This window comes from Plecotus auritus, assembly GCF_963455305.1.
Source record: "Plecotus auritus genome assembly, chromosome: 3".
Taxonomy (NCBI): Eukaryota; Metazoa; Chordata; class Mammalia; order Chiroptera; family Vespertilionidae; genus Plecotus; species Plecotus auritus.
In genome coordinates this window covers 27,804,797-27,821,368 of record NC_137772.1, presented here as the reverse complement: position 1 = coordinate 27,821,368, position 16,572 = coordinate 27,804,797, and the positions used below count along the sequence as shown (strand labels likewise).

The following is a 16,572-nucleotide window of genomic DNA, read 5'->3' as shown; positions in this document are numbered from 1 at the left end:
TACTTCTTTTGTTCGTTCACTTTTATCTTCATGCTCCATTCTCATTTTCTTGCCCCTCCTCATTCCCACAGGCATCCATTTTAATGTGGGTTTTGTTTGTTAGTTTGTTTGTTTAGATATATTTTTATTGATTTCAGAGAGGAAGGGAGGGGAAGAGAGAGATAGAGACATCAATGATGAGAGAGAATCATCAATCGGCTGCCTCCTGCACGCCCCACACGAGGGATCAAGCCAGCAACCCGGACATGTGCCTTGACCAGGAATTGAACCATGACCTCCTGGTTCATAGGTTGACACTGAGCCATGCCAGCCAGTAATTAATGTGTTTTTTGAAAAAAAAAAGTTTTATTATGAAAAACTGCAAATAAATACAAAAACAGACAGAATATCATCTTAACTCTCCATGCATACACCCAGGCTGCACAATTCATGGCCAATCTTGTTTCATCTGCTCCACTCTCTCCCACCTCCCCCATATTATTTTGAAGCAAATTCCAGATATCTTCTTAATGTGTCTTTTAAATGTATGGGTTCTTACAAAATTTGCATTGCTGGTCTGTGCCCATGGGTTTTTAATGTGTGCACGAGCGGTGTGTTCTGTCTTTTTTGGTTTCTTACTGCTCAGTCAGCACTGTTTCCTCACCCAGGAACCGCTTTCTTCCTCCCTGTCCCATCTGCTTCTCTCTTCTCTTCCTGTGCTCCTGTCTGAAGCCAGTGCCAGCAGGCACCCTGAGGACCCCAGGACGCGCTGGCTCCACAGTGGCCCCAGGCTGCTGACGGCCAGGAGCTGCTAGGAATTGAATCGGGTTTTATTTAGAATGCGTCCTTGCCAAGTATGTGCCTCGGACAGGACAGGCGGCTGGTCCATTTTTAACCCCAGCCCACCCCAGTGCCCATTTTGCCATCGAGCTCTTCCTTGGTACCCACTGCTGCTGCTCCCAGCAAGCGCTCGGCCCAGAGCTCAGGAGCTCTTAACCGGGTTTGGACCCCTGACTCCTGGGGAAAGAGAAAGGCTGCAGGAGCGATATTTTCCACCTTTCCTCTGCAGTCAGCCTTTGGTGAGGGAAACCTGGGGAGAAAGCAGGATCACCTCAGAGGTTCAAGGGAGAAACCCTCTAGGTCATTTGGTCCATCTGACTCATTTACAAATGAGCAAACTGAGGCCCAGAGTGGCTGAGGGTGTGTCCAGGGTCACATGATGAACCAGCGTCAGAGCCAGGAGAGTCCAGATCTCCTCCTTTCCCAGTGGGCGTGTCATTAGGGGGGGAGGGCGCCGCGGGCACACCTAACGCCTCCGCAGCCTAGGACAGGATTGGGTGGTGTGGATGAGCTGTTGTCCTAATCATCTGGCAGGACCCAGGGGATGATCACGAGGTCCATTTAAGGTGACGGTTTACAAAGCACCCGTTTGCCAGTCTTTCCAGTGAATCTCTGAAAACAGTGGCAGAGAGATAGAGAGATGCCTCATCATTTGGGGCTTGGGAGGCAAGCCTGAAATGATCGTGAGCCAGCCAGTCCTCCCCTAAGGACCTGGGGGGAAATACCTGAAATTGGACTCTTCTTGGCTGGGCCAAAACCAGATACACTGTGGCTTCTATTTTTCCAGTGCTTTCTTGTTGAAGTGAGGCAGTGCTGTGCCGTGGCGGGAGTTTGAAGTCTGACTCCTTCGTTTACTTACTCTTTCACATAGGCAAGTGCCTTAACCTGACTGTGCCTCCTTTTCCTCTGTGGAAGGTGATAGAGACTGCATGGTAGGATCGTCGCAAGGCTAAAGGGAGTTAGTATATGAAGTACATGGGGATGATGCCTGCAGAGCAGTGCACATTGCAGTAAGTATCTGCTGTTATTATTGACTAGAGCAGTGGTCGGCAAACTCATTAGTCAACAGAGCCAAATATCAACCGTACAACGATTGAAATTGCTTTTGAGAGCCGAAAACCGACTTCTGTGCATGGGCCACGAAGTTTCAATCGCACTGTACGTGCGTGCCCACACGTGGTATTTTGTGGAAGAGCCACACTCAAGGGGCCGAAGAGCCGCATGTGGCTCGCGAGCCGCAGTTTGCCGACCACTGGACTAGAGGCCCGGTGCACGAAATTTGTGCACTCAGGGGGGTCCCTCAGCCCTGCCTGTGCCCTCTCGCAGTCCAGGACCCCTCAGGGGATGTCCGCCTGCTGGCTTAGGGAGCGAGCCTAACTGGCAGGTGGACATCTCCCGAGAGGTCCTTAGTGCTGCCACAGAGGCAGGACAGGTTCCCACCACCGCCGCTGCGCTCGCCAGCTGTGAGCCCAGCTTCTGGCTGAGCAGTGCTCCCCCTGTGGGAGTGCACTGACCACCAGGGGGCAGCTCCTGCATTGAGCGTCTGCCCCTAGTGGTCTGTGCATGTCATAGCAACCAATTGTTCTACTGTTCGGTCGATTTGCATATTAGCCTTTTGTTATGTGGGATAGTGGTGGTACTCACAGCCCTGTGGTCTTCACAGCACTCTCGAGAGCACTTTAATTCATCCTCTTTTAAGGGATGAGGAAACTGAGGCCCAGAGGAGGCACCCAGCTTCCCCAAGTCCCCACAGTGAGGGCATTGTCAGGTCAGTGTGCTGTGTCCCAGATCTTTGTTCTCTCTGCCACGTGGAGGAACAGCCTGATCCCAAAAGTGAATTCCTTTCAGCCACAGCTGCTGTGGCCGCATTTGTGAATCAGCTCTGTAAAGACAGGCTTAATGCGCGTGGTTCCTGCTCCTCGTGGGCGGGCGTTGACAGCCAGCATGGGAAGAGCCTTTGAGGACAGGCCTGAAATAGACACGCCGGTTACACGCTTACATTTAGGTTGCTGTGCCCAGTGAAGAGGCTCATGGGAACTGCACAGCCCCGCCACCTGTGCTGGACCCTGCTGCGCTGGGCCTGGGCAAATCACTTATCCCAGGGCTATTTTTGAAATCAACCCCTAACTCTCCAGGGTATTAGCGGGTCTCATCCCCATGAGAGGGGGTGAACATCATTCTGATCAGGCAATAGCAGCCCAGGGAAACACATGAGTAACTGCATTCTCCGGACACTTATTTTCTGGAGTCCCTGAACGAGAACACTTCCCTGGGCAGAGCTGCCTCTAGTTCCATGGGGGCGGGCAGGCAGCAAAGGTGAGGGGCCGTGTCCCTCCTCAGGCTCTCAGTGGGGCGGGGCAGGGTCTCCCACAGTGACTTTGACATGTGCTCCCAGTGCCCGGGACACACACACCTGCCGGCTTTCTTCTCGCCCCGTTGGACAGCCCTAGCAGCTGGGTTGGAAGCTAAAATTATCAAAGCCTGACGTCACCCGGGCGTGAGGGCAGAGCCTGGGGCTGCTCAGCAGCAGGACACTCAGGCGGGCAGTTCTAGTGAAGGGCCGGTCGGTGTTCTGCCTGGAGAGAAAGAGTGGGAGACTGAGGAGTGAGGATGGGAGGGGTCCCAGGAGGCCTCGGGGGTCCAAGAGGAGAATGAGAGGTTGCACTCCTGCAGCGGCCAAAGCCCTGGCTCCACGGGCACGCGGCGGGCGGGCTGGTGAGGATGTGGACTTTCATCACCCAGCTCCTGGTCACCTTGGTGCTCCTGAGCTTCTTCCTGGTCAGCTGTCAGAACGTGATGCACATTTTTAAGGGCTCTCTGTGCTTCGTGCTAAAGCACATCCACCAGGAACTGGATAAGGAGCTGGGGGAGAACGAGGGCCTGAGTGACGACGAAGAGACCATCTCCACCAGGGTGGTCCGGCGTCGGGTCCTCTTCAAGGTAATCGCCAGGCAGGAGGCAGGCCTGGAGCTGGAGGTGGGAGCGCGGAGGCCAGGAGGTCAGGAGGCCGGGCTGAGGGCACAGTGCAGGGATGTGTAGGGACAAGCTGGTGAAGGCGCTGGCCTCCAGGTCAGGAGATGTGTTGGAAGAGAAGGGACAGGAAGGCCTCAGGGGACAGGCTCTGCCCTGGGAGTGGAGCCACCCCTCAGTGAGGGCCGAGAAAGCTCAGCTCTGGGACTCAGCAGGCAGTTCCCATCCTGCTTCTGTCCTCAAGTTACACACAGTGTGATGGTGTCTGTGGAGGGGCTTCTTCACTGTCAAGTGCAGTAGAAATGCAAATTAGGCACCTCACATCCTCTTAGTCTTCTCCGTGAAACTTGCATAATCGGCCCTGTTTGCCTTCTCCCGGGTGCTATTGTAGGGACCGCACACAAAGCTCTGGGCACTTTGGCTGCCTCTACCTGCTGCGTTGGAGTTTCCTTCCGGGGTTGTCGGGCTGTGGCTGTGGCTGCTGCTGCTGCTATTCTATCTCCTCATCCTCCAATCCTGTTCCGAGACTCCCGCTTATCAATCTTGAGTTTTCTCCCTTTCTCTAATTGCAGGGGAGTGAGCTTCAGAATATTCCAGGGGAGCAGGTGACTGAGGAACAATTCACAGATGAGCAGGGCAACATTGTCACCAAAAAGGTGGGTGCAGAGAGTCCCCTGAACTAGGGGGAGCACGCAGGCCAGAGGCTAAAGGGCAGGCCGGGGACCCGCCTCCCTCACAGAGGGGAAAGCATGGCTCAGCTGGGACAGTTCAGGGGCCATGGGCCTGCCCTCCATGATCTGGACGTGACACTCCTCATGGCCACTTTGCCCGGATTCAGCCTGAACTGAGCTCCTGCCCTGAAAATAGCTGTAGGACAGCAGTATGGTGGTCCCCAGACTGTCACTGGCCTCTTAAAATGAAAAGGATGTGGAAATGCATTGAGTTGGCAGCAGACTTTACCTCAGCAGACATGACGTTGCCTGTCCAGGGTTGGGCACTCTGCTAGGTTTGGGCAGAAAGGAGAAGAAGGAGCCAAGGGAAGACCTTGTATGTGCTCCCCTAGGGTGCTGCTCACACTGCATTGGAGCAGATCCCTTATGTCCATCTGTCCTTCCGCACACGAGCTTCGTGCGGGCAGGGGTCATGCTTGTTTATGTTTTCATCCCCCACTCCTAGCACATGGTAGGTGCAGAGTAAACAGTTGCTAGACTATTTGGATGAATGAGTAAGGGAATGGGTAGATGGCATTGAATTACCATAGTTGAAAAAGAAATGCCCTCTGCCCTCAGGAGCTCATAAGCACACAAGTATGACAGACAGCGTAAACTGCCATCGATACCAAGAGGCAGAGGAACTGCTGTTGGCTAAGGCAGAAGTGACGCATGTTCCAACCGTGGTCATTAAAAACCTGCTAAGACCCCTCTGCAAGTTCTAGTCCCTCTGAGGCTGTCCAACATGAGTGTTTCCACACAGTGGAATGGAGCGAGAGACCCAGTGATGGGAGCGAGAGACCCATCCCTGTTCTTGCCACTTGAAGACAAAGGCTGCCTCTCCCCCAACTTCCTTTCTGGGAACCCGCTCTTTTCGAGCTCCGTCCTGATGGCTTCGCCAGCCCTTTCTCCCTGCCCTCTCTTTTCCAGATCATCCGCAAAGTTGTTCGGCAGATAGAATCGTCTGGTGCCGACGACACCCAGGAGCACGAGGAGGTGATTGTCGAGGGGCCCCCAGAAGATCCTGGGGAGGTGCAAGTTGATATTGATGACTTTATGAAACACATCAAGGTACTGTGGTGGCCACAGCCGCTGAGGCACTCGCTCTTCCGAGTGGCCCGGCACCTGTACCTGCTGCTCGCCTCTGCGCCAGGCACTTCGGGTTCCAGTCCGCACTGTGCTCACCTCTCTGGGTTCCCTTCGAGCCTTCCTTTCCCTGGGAGGTGGTGGAAACGCCTTTCCTTCTCTTGCCTACTTGTTGCCTGTCTGTCTGTGCGATCTGTCCTGTGTTCTGTCTCTGCTGCTGTCTCCAGGTGGAGCGGAGAGGGAATAGCCTGCAGCCGGACCTGATAGAGGGCAGGAAGGGGGCTCAGATAGTGAAGCGGGCAAGCCTGAAAAGGGGGAAGCAGTGATCTCGAGCACCCCCCTCAAATGGGCTCTTTGGAGGTAACACAGCCTTTCTGCATCCTTTCTGCATGGCATGGTCTTGGCGGAGTGGCTGGGCCTGGCAATGGCTGCTCACATCCTCACCCGCCCCTCCCAGCATGATGCAGGGTGGCAGCGTTGCTGTGGTCAAGGGGCATGGATTCTCGCCCCCCACCTTCCAACTGTGTCTCTGACTCTCGATTGTCTCGTCCAGAAAACAGAGTCCACACTATCTGCTGACCTGCCTCTCAGGAAGTGCAAACATACAGAGTTGAAAAACGCTTGGATGAGTGACAGTGCTTGGTAATCGTAGTAGTGACATTACCCTGGCAACCAAGCAGTGGGGACCTGGGAGATGGGGACAGGGCATCAGAGAGGGTAGCTGAGTCTGTCTAGCCTGTGCGAATCCAACCCACAGTGACAGACTTAGAACTGACTGTCCCTTGAACCTGGAGCCCTGCAGACGTCCCCTCCAACCTAAGGCTTTCATTCTCCTTGGTGGTTCTTGGAACCTGTCACTCCCGGGCTTTCTAGGAAAGGGCGAAGTTCGCAGGCCCAGAGGTGGTGGTGTTTTCCCGACAGGCCAGGAGGGCTGTGGGGCCTTGGTGCATGGCGTGCGTGAGCATGGGGCTGAGCAGCCTGGTGTGCGGTGATGTGTCATGAAGCAGAGCCGTGAAGACGCGGCGGCGGAGGCTCTCCAGCGGGCCCTGCGGTGCTGGGGGCTTCAGCGGCCGCTCTGACCTCGTCCTCCCTGAGGGATCCTGTACTGAGCTGCCCCGAGGTTCTTCACTGCACCCGGCTCGGGGCAGCTCAGTACAGGATGCGTCGGGGTGGGAGTCGGCAGGAAGCGAGGAAGCACTGTGGCCCCAGCGCAGCACTAACCCGGTTGTTGCCATTTAAACCCCAGACCCCGGCTCTGGGCTGAGCAGCGAGCCAGCTCCGGCTTTCTGCTCTCGGCAAAAAGCAGGGCCACCGCTGCTCCCAGCCGCAGCCGCAGCCGCCAGAAGTGCTGACTCTGGGCTTCCCAAACCTCGGCACTTGGCAAAAAGGGGCTGGCAGATCCAGCTATGGGATAAAATTAGACCTGACTCCTCAGCAGCTTCCCTTAAGGAGGTCACAGCGTTAACCCCAGCACTGCCAGGGGGTCCCACCCGGCCGCTGGTTTAGGAGATGAGCTGTGATCAGCCCTGGAAATAATCCAAAGGTGCAGATAATTAGAAACTCCTCTGCCTTATGCTCCTTATGGCGGCAGCAGGGGCTTTAAACTTCAGCTCCTGTCTGGCTTGGGTCCTCCTGACATCCCTGAACAGGAGAGAGGCAGCCCCGAAGCCAGCCTGGGGAGAAGGGCAGTGCCTAGGATTTTTTTCCTTTTTTTCTGTAGATGCTCCATCTGCACCACCCACGGCGATGTGGGTCCAGACCCCTGAGTTGAGTGTCGGGAACACAGAGCAGCCTGGCTCCAGCACAGTGCTGGGGCCTCTGCCCAGAAAAGGCCAGGGGTGTGTGGTGGGACCGTGGGGAGGGAACCAGGAGTGAGGCGGGCACCTGCCTGGGTCCCAAAGGGCCTACCGCGCGCTCCCCTCCCAGCAAGACAGGCTGCGGAGAGGACGGTGAAGGGGCTGAGAGCTCTCTGGTCCTAATGCTCCCACCCACTCGCAAGCACGTGCTGTCAGCCTTCATTACATGTGGACTCCACACTTGCAGATCCACCTACTAACTCCAATTTATTTTCACCCCAAACCAACACTCGCAGCACGTCCTCGGTCACTCACGGGCCCACGCACAGTGGTGAAAAATTTGAGTCAGTTCCCAGCTGAAGTCAAACGAGGTGGCGCTCTGTCCTCTGGTTTCAGCTCTCATACCATATATAAACAAGTGTCTTTTTTGTAGTGTATTTAATGCCACGGGCTGATTTCTTTCTTTAATTTTTTTTATTTTTATTTTGGGGCTATCTGTTGGTGATTTCACTGTTTAAAATGGCCTCCAAGCCCAGCTGATGTAGCCTGGTGGTTGAGCATTGACCTATGAACCAGAAGGTCACGGTTCAATTCCCGGTCAGGGCACACGTCTGGGTTGTGGGCTCAATCCCCAGTAGGGGGGCATGCAGGAGGCAGACAATGATTCTCTCTCATCATTGGTGTTTCTATATCTCTCTCCCTCTCCCTTCCTCTCTGAAATAAAAAAAATATATATTAATAAAAATAAAATAAGATGGCCTCCCAGACTAGTGCTGCAGAGCTGTGTAGTGTTCCTAAGTGCGGGAGGCTGTGACGTGCCTTACGGGGAGAATACATGTGTTCCATGAGCTTCATTCAAGCGTGAGTTAGAGCACTGTTGGCCATGCCTTCAATGTTAATGAGCCAATGATATATATTAAAGAAGGTGTCTTTAAACAGAAACACACATCGCACAAGGTTATGTATTCATTGGTTGACAAAAATATGGCGAACAGAGGCTGGCAGGAGCCTGACACTGTATTTTCCTCAGGAGCAATGGTTCGGTACGGCTAATCCAGTGTTCGTGGCCAATTATGTAGAACATTACTGCAGGTAACGAGAATCGATGCATATATTTCAAAGAGGGTGAAAGCTGGGGCTTGGGTCTAGGTTGAGGCCTGGCTCCTTGGATTTACAGGTTGTGAAGGAAAAAGGAGAACATCTGTATTCTGGCGCTTAATCAGTCACAGATCTTATTTGTAGTCTGACCTGGACAAGTCAACTGATCTTTTAAAGCCTTGGGTTCCTTGGTCAGCAAATAACAATGACACAGATATCCCCCTTACAGGGAGGGTGACCGATGAGTTTATGTTTGTGAAAGGGCTTTGTGAAGTGTAAGTTCTCTTCCGCTGTTTCTCAAAGTGTTATCTGCATCCCTGCAACTCAGTCATCTGCGAGTCTGGTTAAAATGCGGACTCCTGGTCCTTGCCCAGACCCCTTGCATTAAAGTTCTAGGACTCAGCTTCTACATTAGCTCAAGTGATTTTTACATGCATGTGGAAGAGTGAGTTATGATGGCTGGTTTTGGTTTTCCCTTACAAACTTCCTAGAGGTGATGTGGCACACTTGTAGACTTTAGATTTAAAAGGTGAGCTGAAAGGAATGATGGTTGGAGTTGGTTCCGAGATGTGGAACACCCCCAAAGGGCAGAACACCCAGCCCCCGTGAGGACCAAGCAGACCACAACCGCCCCTGATATCCCCACAGTAACTCCCACCTTGGGAAGAAGTTTGCATGTAAGGCCTGGCGGGTCGGGGAGGGGAGCTTCTGGGTAGTTTTTAAGAAGTTAGACAATTGCTGTTCAGTCAAGGCCTGATTATTTGGGGCAGACGGTAGCAGCTGGTGAGTTTTGCTTTGTGCCCAAGTATTTAGGGCCAAGAAAAAGAGTGTCCGAGCTGTTAGAACGACAGCATGGAGCTAGGCAGCTGGAGGGCTGTGGGCAGAGCTGGGACAGGGCCCTGGTTCCTGGCAGTCCTCCACCTATCTGGCTCCACCCTCTGGGATTCTCGGGAAAGCTGAAAGCTGCAGCGTGAAAAGCCTACTGGGTGTTTTGTTTTGTTTTGTTTTGTTTCCTTTTTAAGAGACACTTTCTATTCAAACAGTAGGGTTGCAAGACTCGTGTTGGCTCTGACAGTAGAATATTTTAGTAGGTTTAAAACGTAATAATCTCAATGGGAAGGGGCAGGGAGGCAAGGGGTCGTGTTTTATTTGGCTGTTTTAAGTTACAGTCCGCCCTCACTCCCGGATGTTGCAGGTGTATTGAAGTCTGGGCTGGGGAGAGAGGAGAGAGCCACAGACACTGAGTAGAGGGTAGGAACAGGTGGGACAGCACAGAGAGCTGCACTGAGGAAAAGAACCTGACCCGTGCAGCCGGGGGCTCCGTACAGGGTAAGACCTTTCTCGAGGGGCCCCCAGGAGAAGGGGTGTGGGACTGAGGAAGAATGCTGGACACGGCCAGGAGGCTTGCATTCTGCTCCTCCCCCTGCTGCTGCCTGGGCGCTCCCACTGGACCTGTCCGCTCCTTGGGAGTCTCAGTTTACGCACAGATGAAATGAGCAGTCACCACAGAATGATCTCTTCTGCTCCCTGCCTGGGCAGAAAAGCAGGTGAGAGATTGTAGCCTGACTTCCTCAGGCTCAAAATTTCATAAGGTCTCTTATTCGAGGCATGCTTAGCACTGGGGTGGGCGGTTGGGGGACCACCAGGAAGGGTAAGGCCCGCTGTTGCCCTCAGAGGATTTGTACTGCAGCCAGGGGAAGAATGCAGACAGGAAAAAGCAATGACGATAGCATTTCCGGAGAGTCCATTTGTAGTTAGATTCACATACGGTTCACTGTCCGAAGCACTTTACCTAGTATATACCTTTAGTTCTTCTAAACATCATAATAATCTAACGAGCTTCTTCTTCTTCTTCTTCTTCTTCTTCTTCTTCTTCTTCTTCTTCTTCTTCTTCTTCTTCTTCTTCTTCTGTTAATCCTCATTTGAGGATATTTTCCCATTGATTTTTTTTTTTTTTAAGAGAGTGGAAGGGAAGTGGCGGGGAGAGAGAGAAACATTGATGTGAGAGAGACACATCAATTGATTGCCTATCTCACATGCCCCAACCAGGGCCCAGGGCAGGGTATTGAGCCTGCAACTGAGATACGTGCCCTTGACCAGAATCGAACCCTAGACCGCTCAGTCCGCAGGCCAACACCCTACCCACTGAGCAAAACGAGCCTGGGTGAGGTGCATCTTCTTATTGCCCTTGTTCTCTAGCAGAGGAAACTGAGTTATAGAGAGCGTAAGTTAACCTGACCAAGGTCACACAGCAGGAAATTGGCTGAGACAGGACATGAACCTCAGGCAATCTGGCTCCAGAGTTCATGCTCTTAACCACTACGCTGTGTGACTGCTCTAAATAAAGGTAGTGACAGGAGGGAAGTTTCCAGGGTTGTGAAGGGAGAAACAAGAGTGAGCCAGAGTAATCAGGAAGGCTTTGTGAAAGAGAGGTCTTGAGGGCGGTGGGCAGAACTTTAGGGGAGAGGAGAGTGCATAGTATCCTTGCCAGGAGAGCACGGACAAAGGCAGGCAGTAGGCGGGCACTGGGGGTTCGGAAGGCAGGATACTATGACGGAAGAGTCTTGCCCTCCAGGGTGACGGCTCCTTCAAGCCACAGCAGTAGAAGGCCTCTGGCAAGGAACCTACCACCACCCTCCCATTCCTGGAGAACCATTCAGAGTGAGTTCACCTCGGTCACCTCCAGCTTCCTCCCCAACCCTGTCACCCACAGGGCCCCAGACACCTCTGCGTGGGGACAGAATGGGGTTCTGCGTTCCTGTGTCACTTCCTGCGCCACCCAGGAGATTGGCAGCTCCTCTTTATTTAAGTCCTTTTCCTCGTCCATCCCAAGGTCCCTGCAGACAATCCCGAGTGGCTGGTCTTGGAAACAGAGTTTCACTCCAGGTTGGGGGGTGAGGCACTGTGAGGTGGCAGGAGTGGGTCTTGCTGGGAATCCCAGGCTGCAGAATGTGGAACTGATGCTGTAGGCGAAGTGCTGTCTTCTAGCCTGATGCACAATACTAGTATCTTAGGGAGACTGCACCTGTCTTCCAACGATCTCATGGCCACAGCAGAGGTTGTCCATCCACAGGGCATGGGGAGAGGAGCTAGATGCCCTTGACAGTAAGAGCTGTGGACCAGAGCCAAAGAGGCACTGCTGTCTCTTATAGCCATAATCTTGTCTACTCCATCTCCGGGATCCCGGGGATGACACATAGCAGATATCAATGCATGTTGGCTAACCTGAACTGAAAAAGTGGAGGGTACCACGGCCTAGCTTAGCCCCTCTCGGCACAAGCCCTGGCTCGTGATCATGGCCCCTTTCGTAGGTACGAGATCTACTCATTTCTCCCCCAGGTGACTGCATAGGTATGAGAGCCTCCTGCCTCCTCTCTGAGGCTCTGAGTACCCACACGGGAGGGTCTGTATGGGAGGGATCATCCACTCGGTAGGGAACTAGTATAGGCCAGGTCAGCCACCTCTGAGAGGCAGCCTCTGGGTTGGGGAGTGGAGGAAGGGTGGCTGGTATTTCAGGAAGGTCAGGGGCTTCGAGCTCAACACCTTTCTGCTCATCGCCTTGCTTGGGGAGGCTGCTTTTCCTGAATCAGACCCTGCCTGAGCAGCCAGCACAAAACTCAGTATTTGGGGTTTTTGCTGGGAGTTGCACCTTTAAATTCTAAGTGTCTCCTTCTCTCTTTGTGTCCCTTAGGATCACACCTCGACACCCAACCCTTGAACTCCACACACTCTGCCATGCACACAGGAGAAGAGCTGGACCGGAGGGCAGCACAACTGCGCACATGTTCCTCTAGGCTAACGGCATGATCTCCGTAAGGGACTTCCTCTAGTCTCCTATTCGCATGAACGACTGACTGTAGACGCATGACCTACAGTCCTCAATCCTGCCTCTAGCGACAACCGATCTCTGTTCTGTTGGGAATCAGGACAAAAGCAGCAAGAAATGGGGGGGGGGGAGGGCGCGGAGAGAGAGGGATAGAAAGCAAGCGCAAGAGAGCGCATGAACGCAGAAGTGAACAAGGGCTCTTTGTGGCTGGGGACGATATATTTTTTTAAATCATTTTCATTTTGACTTGTTACAGGGTACTTATTTTTTCAATATCTGTAAGAAATCTATATGGGCTTCCTGGAAAGAAAAAAAAAGAGAAGTAGGCATGAAATCAGTTCAGCACCTTAATCCCATGTCCTCATCCGCCAGTCTTCCCTACCCACACATACCCCCATTCCGTTTGTGACAGCCCCTCCCTCTCCCCAGTGGACTGTTACCCCCCAGAACTCTCTACATGACATTAAGGACACACACACACACACATACACAGAGGCACCTCTCCCCTCTACTCAGTATACACACAGATTTTACTGTGATGTCTGAAGCTGTATAGAATCTCCTGTGGATAAACTGGAATTTTTTTATGTTGCCTCTCTCTCTCTCTCTCTCTCTCTCTCTCTCTCTCTCTCTCTCTCTCTCTCTCTTTCTCTGCCAGTTTCAGTATTAATCATCTTCCAATGGAAAATCATTACCTTTGGAGTGCATTTGGGGTTCCTTGTGTTAGGGACTTAAGAGCCTGAGGTGAGGACCCCAGGCGCAGCTGTAGGGCTCACAGGGAGCCAGTGCCCCGTCTGAAAGGGTCTTGGCTCTCAGTTGGTGGCTGTCCCAGGATTGCACCAGCATGTTCACTAGAGAAGAGGTTTTCTATATCTTCAAGCACTTATATCATAGTCTGTGTTCAAAGTGTAAACTGTACAGTAATCAGCCTTGTGTATATGAAAAATAATAAATACTATGCAAACCAATAGAAACACTTTAGCAGTATGTGCACAGCACTAACAGCTCAGCTCTGGGGCTTCTCCGGGCTGCGGGAGGAGCCACAGCCTGTCTCCGTGAAAGAGGGAGTAGGGAATGTATCTGTGGGTTCTCAGAAGTCAGCCACCCCCAACGTCTCCCAGAGCGAACTCGGTGCTCTAAGTCCAGGCAGCCGGCGGGATGGGGGGCCTAGGCTGACAGCCTCAGTATCCCCACTCTGACCAAGCCCCTCCGCCCACCTGGAGAGGAGGGTGAGGGACCCCACTCCTGACCACATGACCAGGGGAGGGCCAGCCGGAGGAGGAGAGAGCTGACCGCCAGGAGGCCTGGGGCTAGGAAGGAGACCCCCCCTAGGCCAGGCCTCCGGTCAGGTCAGGGCAGGAAGGAAACAAACAGCTGGCTGTTTCTTGCCTCGGTGCCACCAGGGAAGAGCCTTAAAGTTACATTAGAGCCTCCGGCAGAGGGAGGCCCAAATCAGCACAAACCGGCCCCGTCCTGCGCGGCGGGCGCCCCCCCTCCAGGGCCAGAGAGAGATTGGCAGGCTCTGCTGGCTGTCCCAGAGCCACTGTTCGCGGGTGGTCAGTCACCTTCCTCCCTGCCACTCTTCTGACGCGTCCTCAGAACACATTCACACTTTCCAAGTAGCACAGAAGCTCCCTCAGTGTCAGAGCCCCCACCGCCCTCGTGCCCGTCGCCAGCCTCGCAGGTCCTGGCGCAGCAGGGCAGCTGGGCGGCCGGGCTGAGTAGGGAACCCGAGCGCCGTGGAACCCCCGCCGGCCCGGCCCAGGCGCTTCTGTTGGTCCCCGCGGTTTCGTTTTTTGCTTTCAGAGGGGCCAGCCCGGGAGAGGACGGCTGAGCTGGCGGACTCAGGCCCCAGGGCTGTGCCCCAGCAAGTGCAGCGCCCGCCCTCCTTGCGGGGCAGGAGCGCAGGGCTGCTCCGCGGCGGGCGGGGCGCCGGTCCCCAGGGGCGGGCCACTTGGCCCGAGGAAGACAGGCGCCGGGCCGCTCCGCCCCATCCTGTCCCTTCCTGCCCCGCCGCCGCCGCAGCCGCCGCCGCCGCAGCCGCCCCAGTAGCCCTCGCAGAGCCTGCGGCCCGGCCAGCCTATGCTTTGGCACCTTCTGCTCTGTACGGCTTGGCTGCTTGGCCCCGCGGCCGGCCCTGGCGGCATGGCTGCCCGCTCTGGTTGCTAATAGGAGCTGTTAGGGGAGGAGTTCGGGGTCTCCACATGATGCCTAGAGAATGCTGCAGTCTGCACATTAGACGCTTTTTAGAAGTTTTGGAATCACCTTGATTTTTCTAATTGTTATGAAAATAAATCTTTTCTTGACTGTCTCCCACATGCTCTGTAATCGGGAGAGAATTCCCCTTGCCCACTATGATGTATAGACCATTCTCCCTACACCAGCTGAACAAATGTCAAAATTAATAAAGAAATTGACTCATGGCACACGGCTCCATCTGTCCTTCTCAGTTCATCCTTGGAGGGTTTGAGGGCCTGAGGCAGGAGTGAAGCCTGAGGGTGGATCGGTCAGCAGGGTGGCCTGCACCCCAAGGAGGTGCCCAGCTTCCAGAAACCTGGACAGCCCCCCTTAATCAGGGCCACCCACTCTAGGAGCAGCTCCCCAACCCCCGAAATGGTGGAACAGATTTCTGACCCACCTAATGACTACAAGATGGGGGCTAGTCCAAGGTGGAGGGGGACATCACAAACCACCAGGGTACATGGCTGAGCCTGTGGCTGGCATACACTCAGGGGGAGCCCCTAGTGCCCCTGTGAAGGCGTCTGGCCCCTGCACTCAATGCCATTCCAAGTTGAAGAACTTCTGGGAAAAGCACCCTGTTCCTAACAATTAGTTCTTAACACTGCATGCAAGGCTGGCCATCAAGCTGGCCTCAGTTTCCTCATCTGTCAAATGGGAGAACGGATGCAGGGGTCCTCAAACTGCGGCCCGCGGGCCACATGCGGCCCGCCGAGGACATTTATCCGGCCCGCCAGGTGCCGCTGCCTGTCCTGCTTAGCAGCCGACTCGTCCCGGGCCCGCAGTGCGCATAGGAATTTGTTCATAGTTTGTTTTTTTAAACTATAGTCCGGCCCTCCAACGGTCTGAGGGACAGTGAACTGGCCCCCTGTTTAAAAAGTTTGAGGACCCCTGGATTAAGGGCTTGTGTGTCATCCTGGGATCCCGGAACATGAATGCCTTTGTCAAGCTGACATTAAATAAGAACCAAATCACTCACTGCAGCTTTTCTTTCTCAGAAGTTCCCATCGTTGCCGGTGACAAAGTCACAGCGGCAGGTTCGTAGGAATACTCCCAGCCCTCGCTCTGAAGCTTCTCTCTCAGCATCAGAATAGCCACCCAGACCACGGGGCCAGCCAGGGCTGTGCAACGGCATGGCCCAGAGGGTTTTCAAAAGTTCAGGTCCAATTGCCCGGGTGGGGCTCGGGGCAACACTGTGATTTGGAACTAAGTTTCCTAGAATAGCAGCTTGGTAGCACAGCCCACTCAGATGGATTAGAACCTTTTTTCTTGTTTTTAAACCAAACTTCCAGAAAAACAGTCTCCACGCACAGCCTTTCTGAGGCCTTTCTTGCACTAAGTTACGCTAGAGAGAGCATGGCTCAGAGACCAGCTCCACCGTGAGCAGCGTGGGGAGTCGGGCTCTGAGCGAGAGGGAGCCCCCTGACTCCTGGGTCCTCGGCCTCCCACTGGAAACCACTTCTGGCAAAAGGGCACTCCTGGCCTCCCACCTGCCAAAGCACGCCTGTGGGGAGTGAGAGCCAAGGAGCCCACAGCCGGTCAGGAAAGGCCTTGGGGGGCCAGGCAGAGGAGGCACAGAAGTCCACCTGTCCAGGAGTCACTCTGTTTCCTGTCATTTGGCCTGTTCAGACCAGGAGCATGCTGATTTCCATGAACAAAAACAAACACTTCAAGAAAGGATGCTGCCCCACACAGAAATAACCCACGTTATTCACTGCTATTTCCCTGTTTGTAAAATGAGAGCCCCAGAAAAGCCTTGTAGGTTGTAAGAATGTATTGGGGTGGGGGGAAGGCATGCAGGTGCTCTGTGATTCAATCTAGTTTTATCCATCAAAAATACACTGAGCGCCAACCAAGTGCCCGGCACAGGGACCCACTGCTAAAGCAACAGCTTCTCGGCCAACAAAGATTCCCAACCCAGGTGCCAAGCCAGGCAGAATATGGCAGTTGCCCCAGCACAGGCACGCATGGGTCCTCAGTGGAGGAGGAAGGGACGACAGAGGTGATCAGGGAAGGCTGCCCAGAGGCA

The 16,572-nt window shown here is 54.0% G+C and overlaps 1 protein-coding gene across 13 annotated transcripts in view; it reads left to right on the top strand.

The window, feature by feature from the left end:
• ANK1 (ankyrin 1) overlaps nt 1-14,729 on the top strand; it is a 223,234-nt gene extending 208,505 nt beyond the window's left edge. For 6 of the 13 annotated variants that reach the window (XM_080662604.1, XM_080662602.1, XM_080662598.1 and 3 more), the window contains 3 exons: nt 4,362-4,445; nt 5,430-5,570; nt 12,171-14,729. In XM_080662604.1, coding sequence (XP_080518730.1) covers nt 4,362-4,445; nt 5,430-5,570; nt 12,171-12,197 — 252 coding nt within the window. In that variant the 3' untranslated portion in view covers nt 12,198-14,729. Of the gene's footprint in view, nt 1-2,976; nt 3,760-4,361; nt 4,446-5,429; nt 5,571-5,812; nt 5,946-6,138; nt 6,228-11,054; nt 11,141-12,170 lie in introns of those variants that run through there. The other 7 variants (XM_080662603.1, XM_080662599.1, XM_080662597.1 and 4 more) reach the window with 5 other exon arrangements.
• The last annotated feature ends 1,843 nt before the right edge of the window (nt 14,730-16,572 follow it).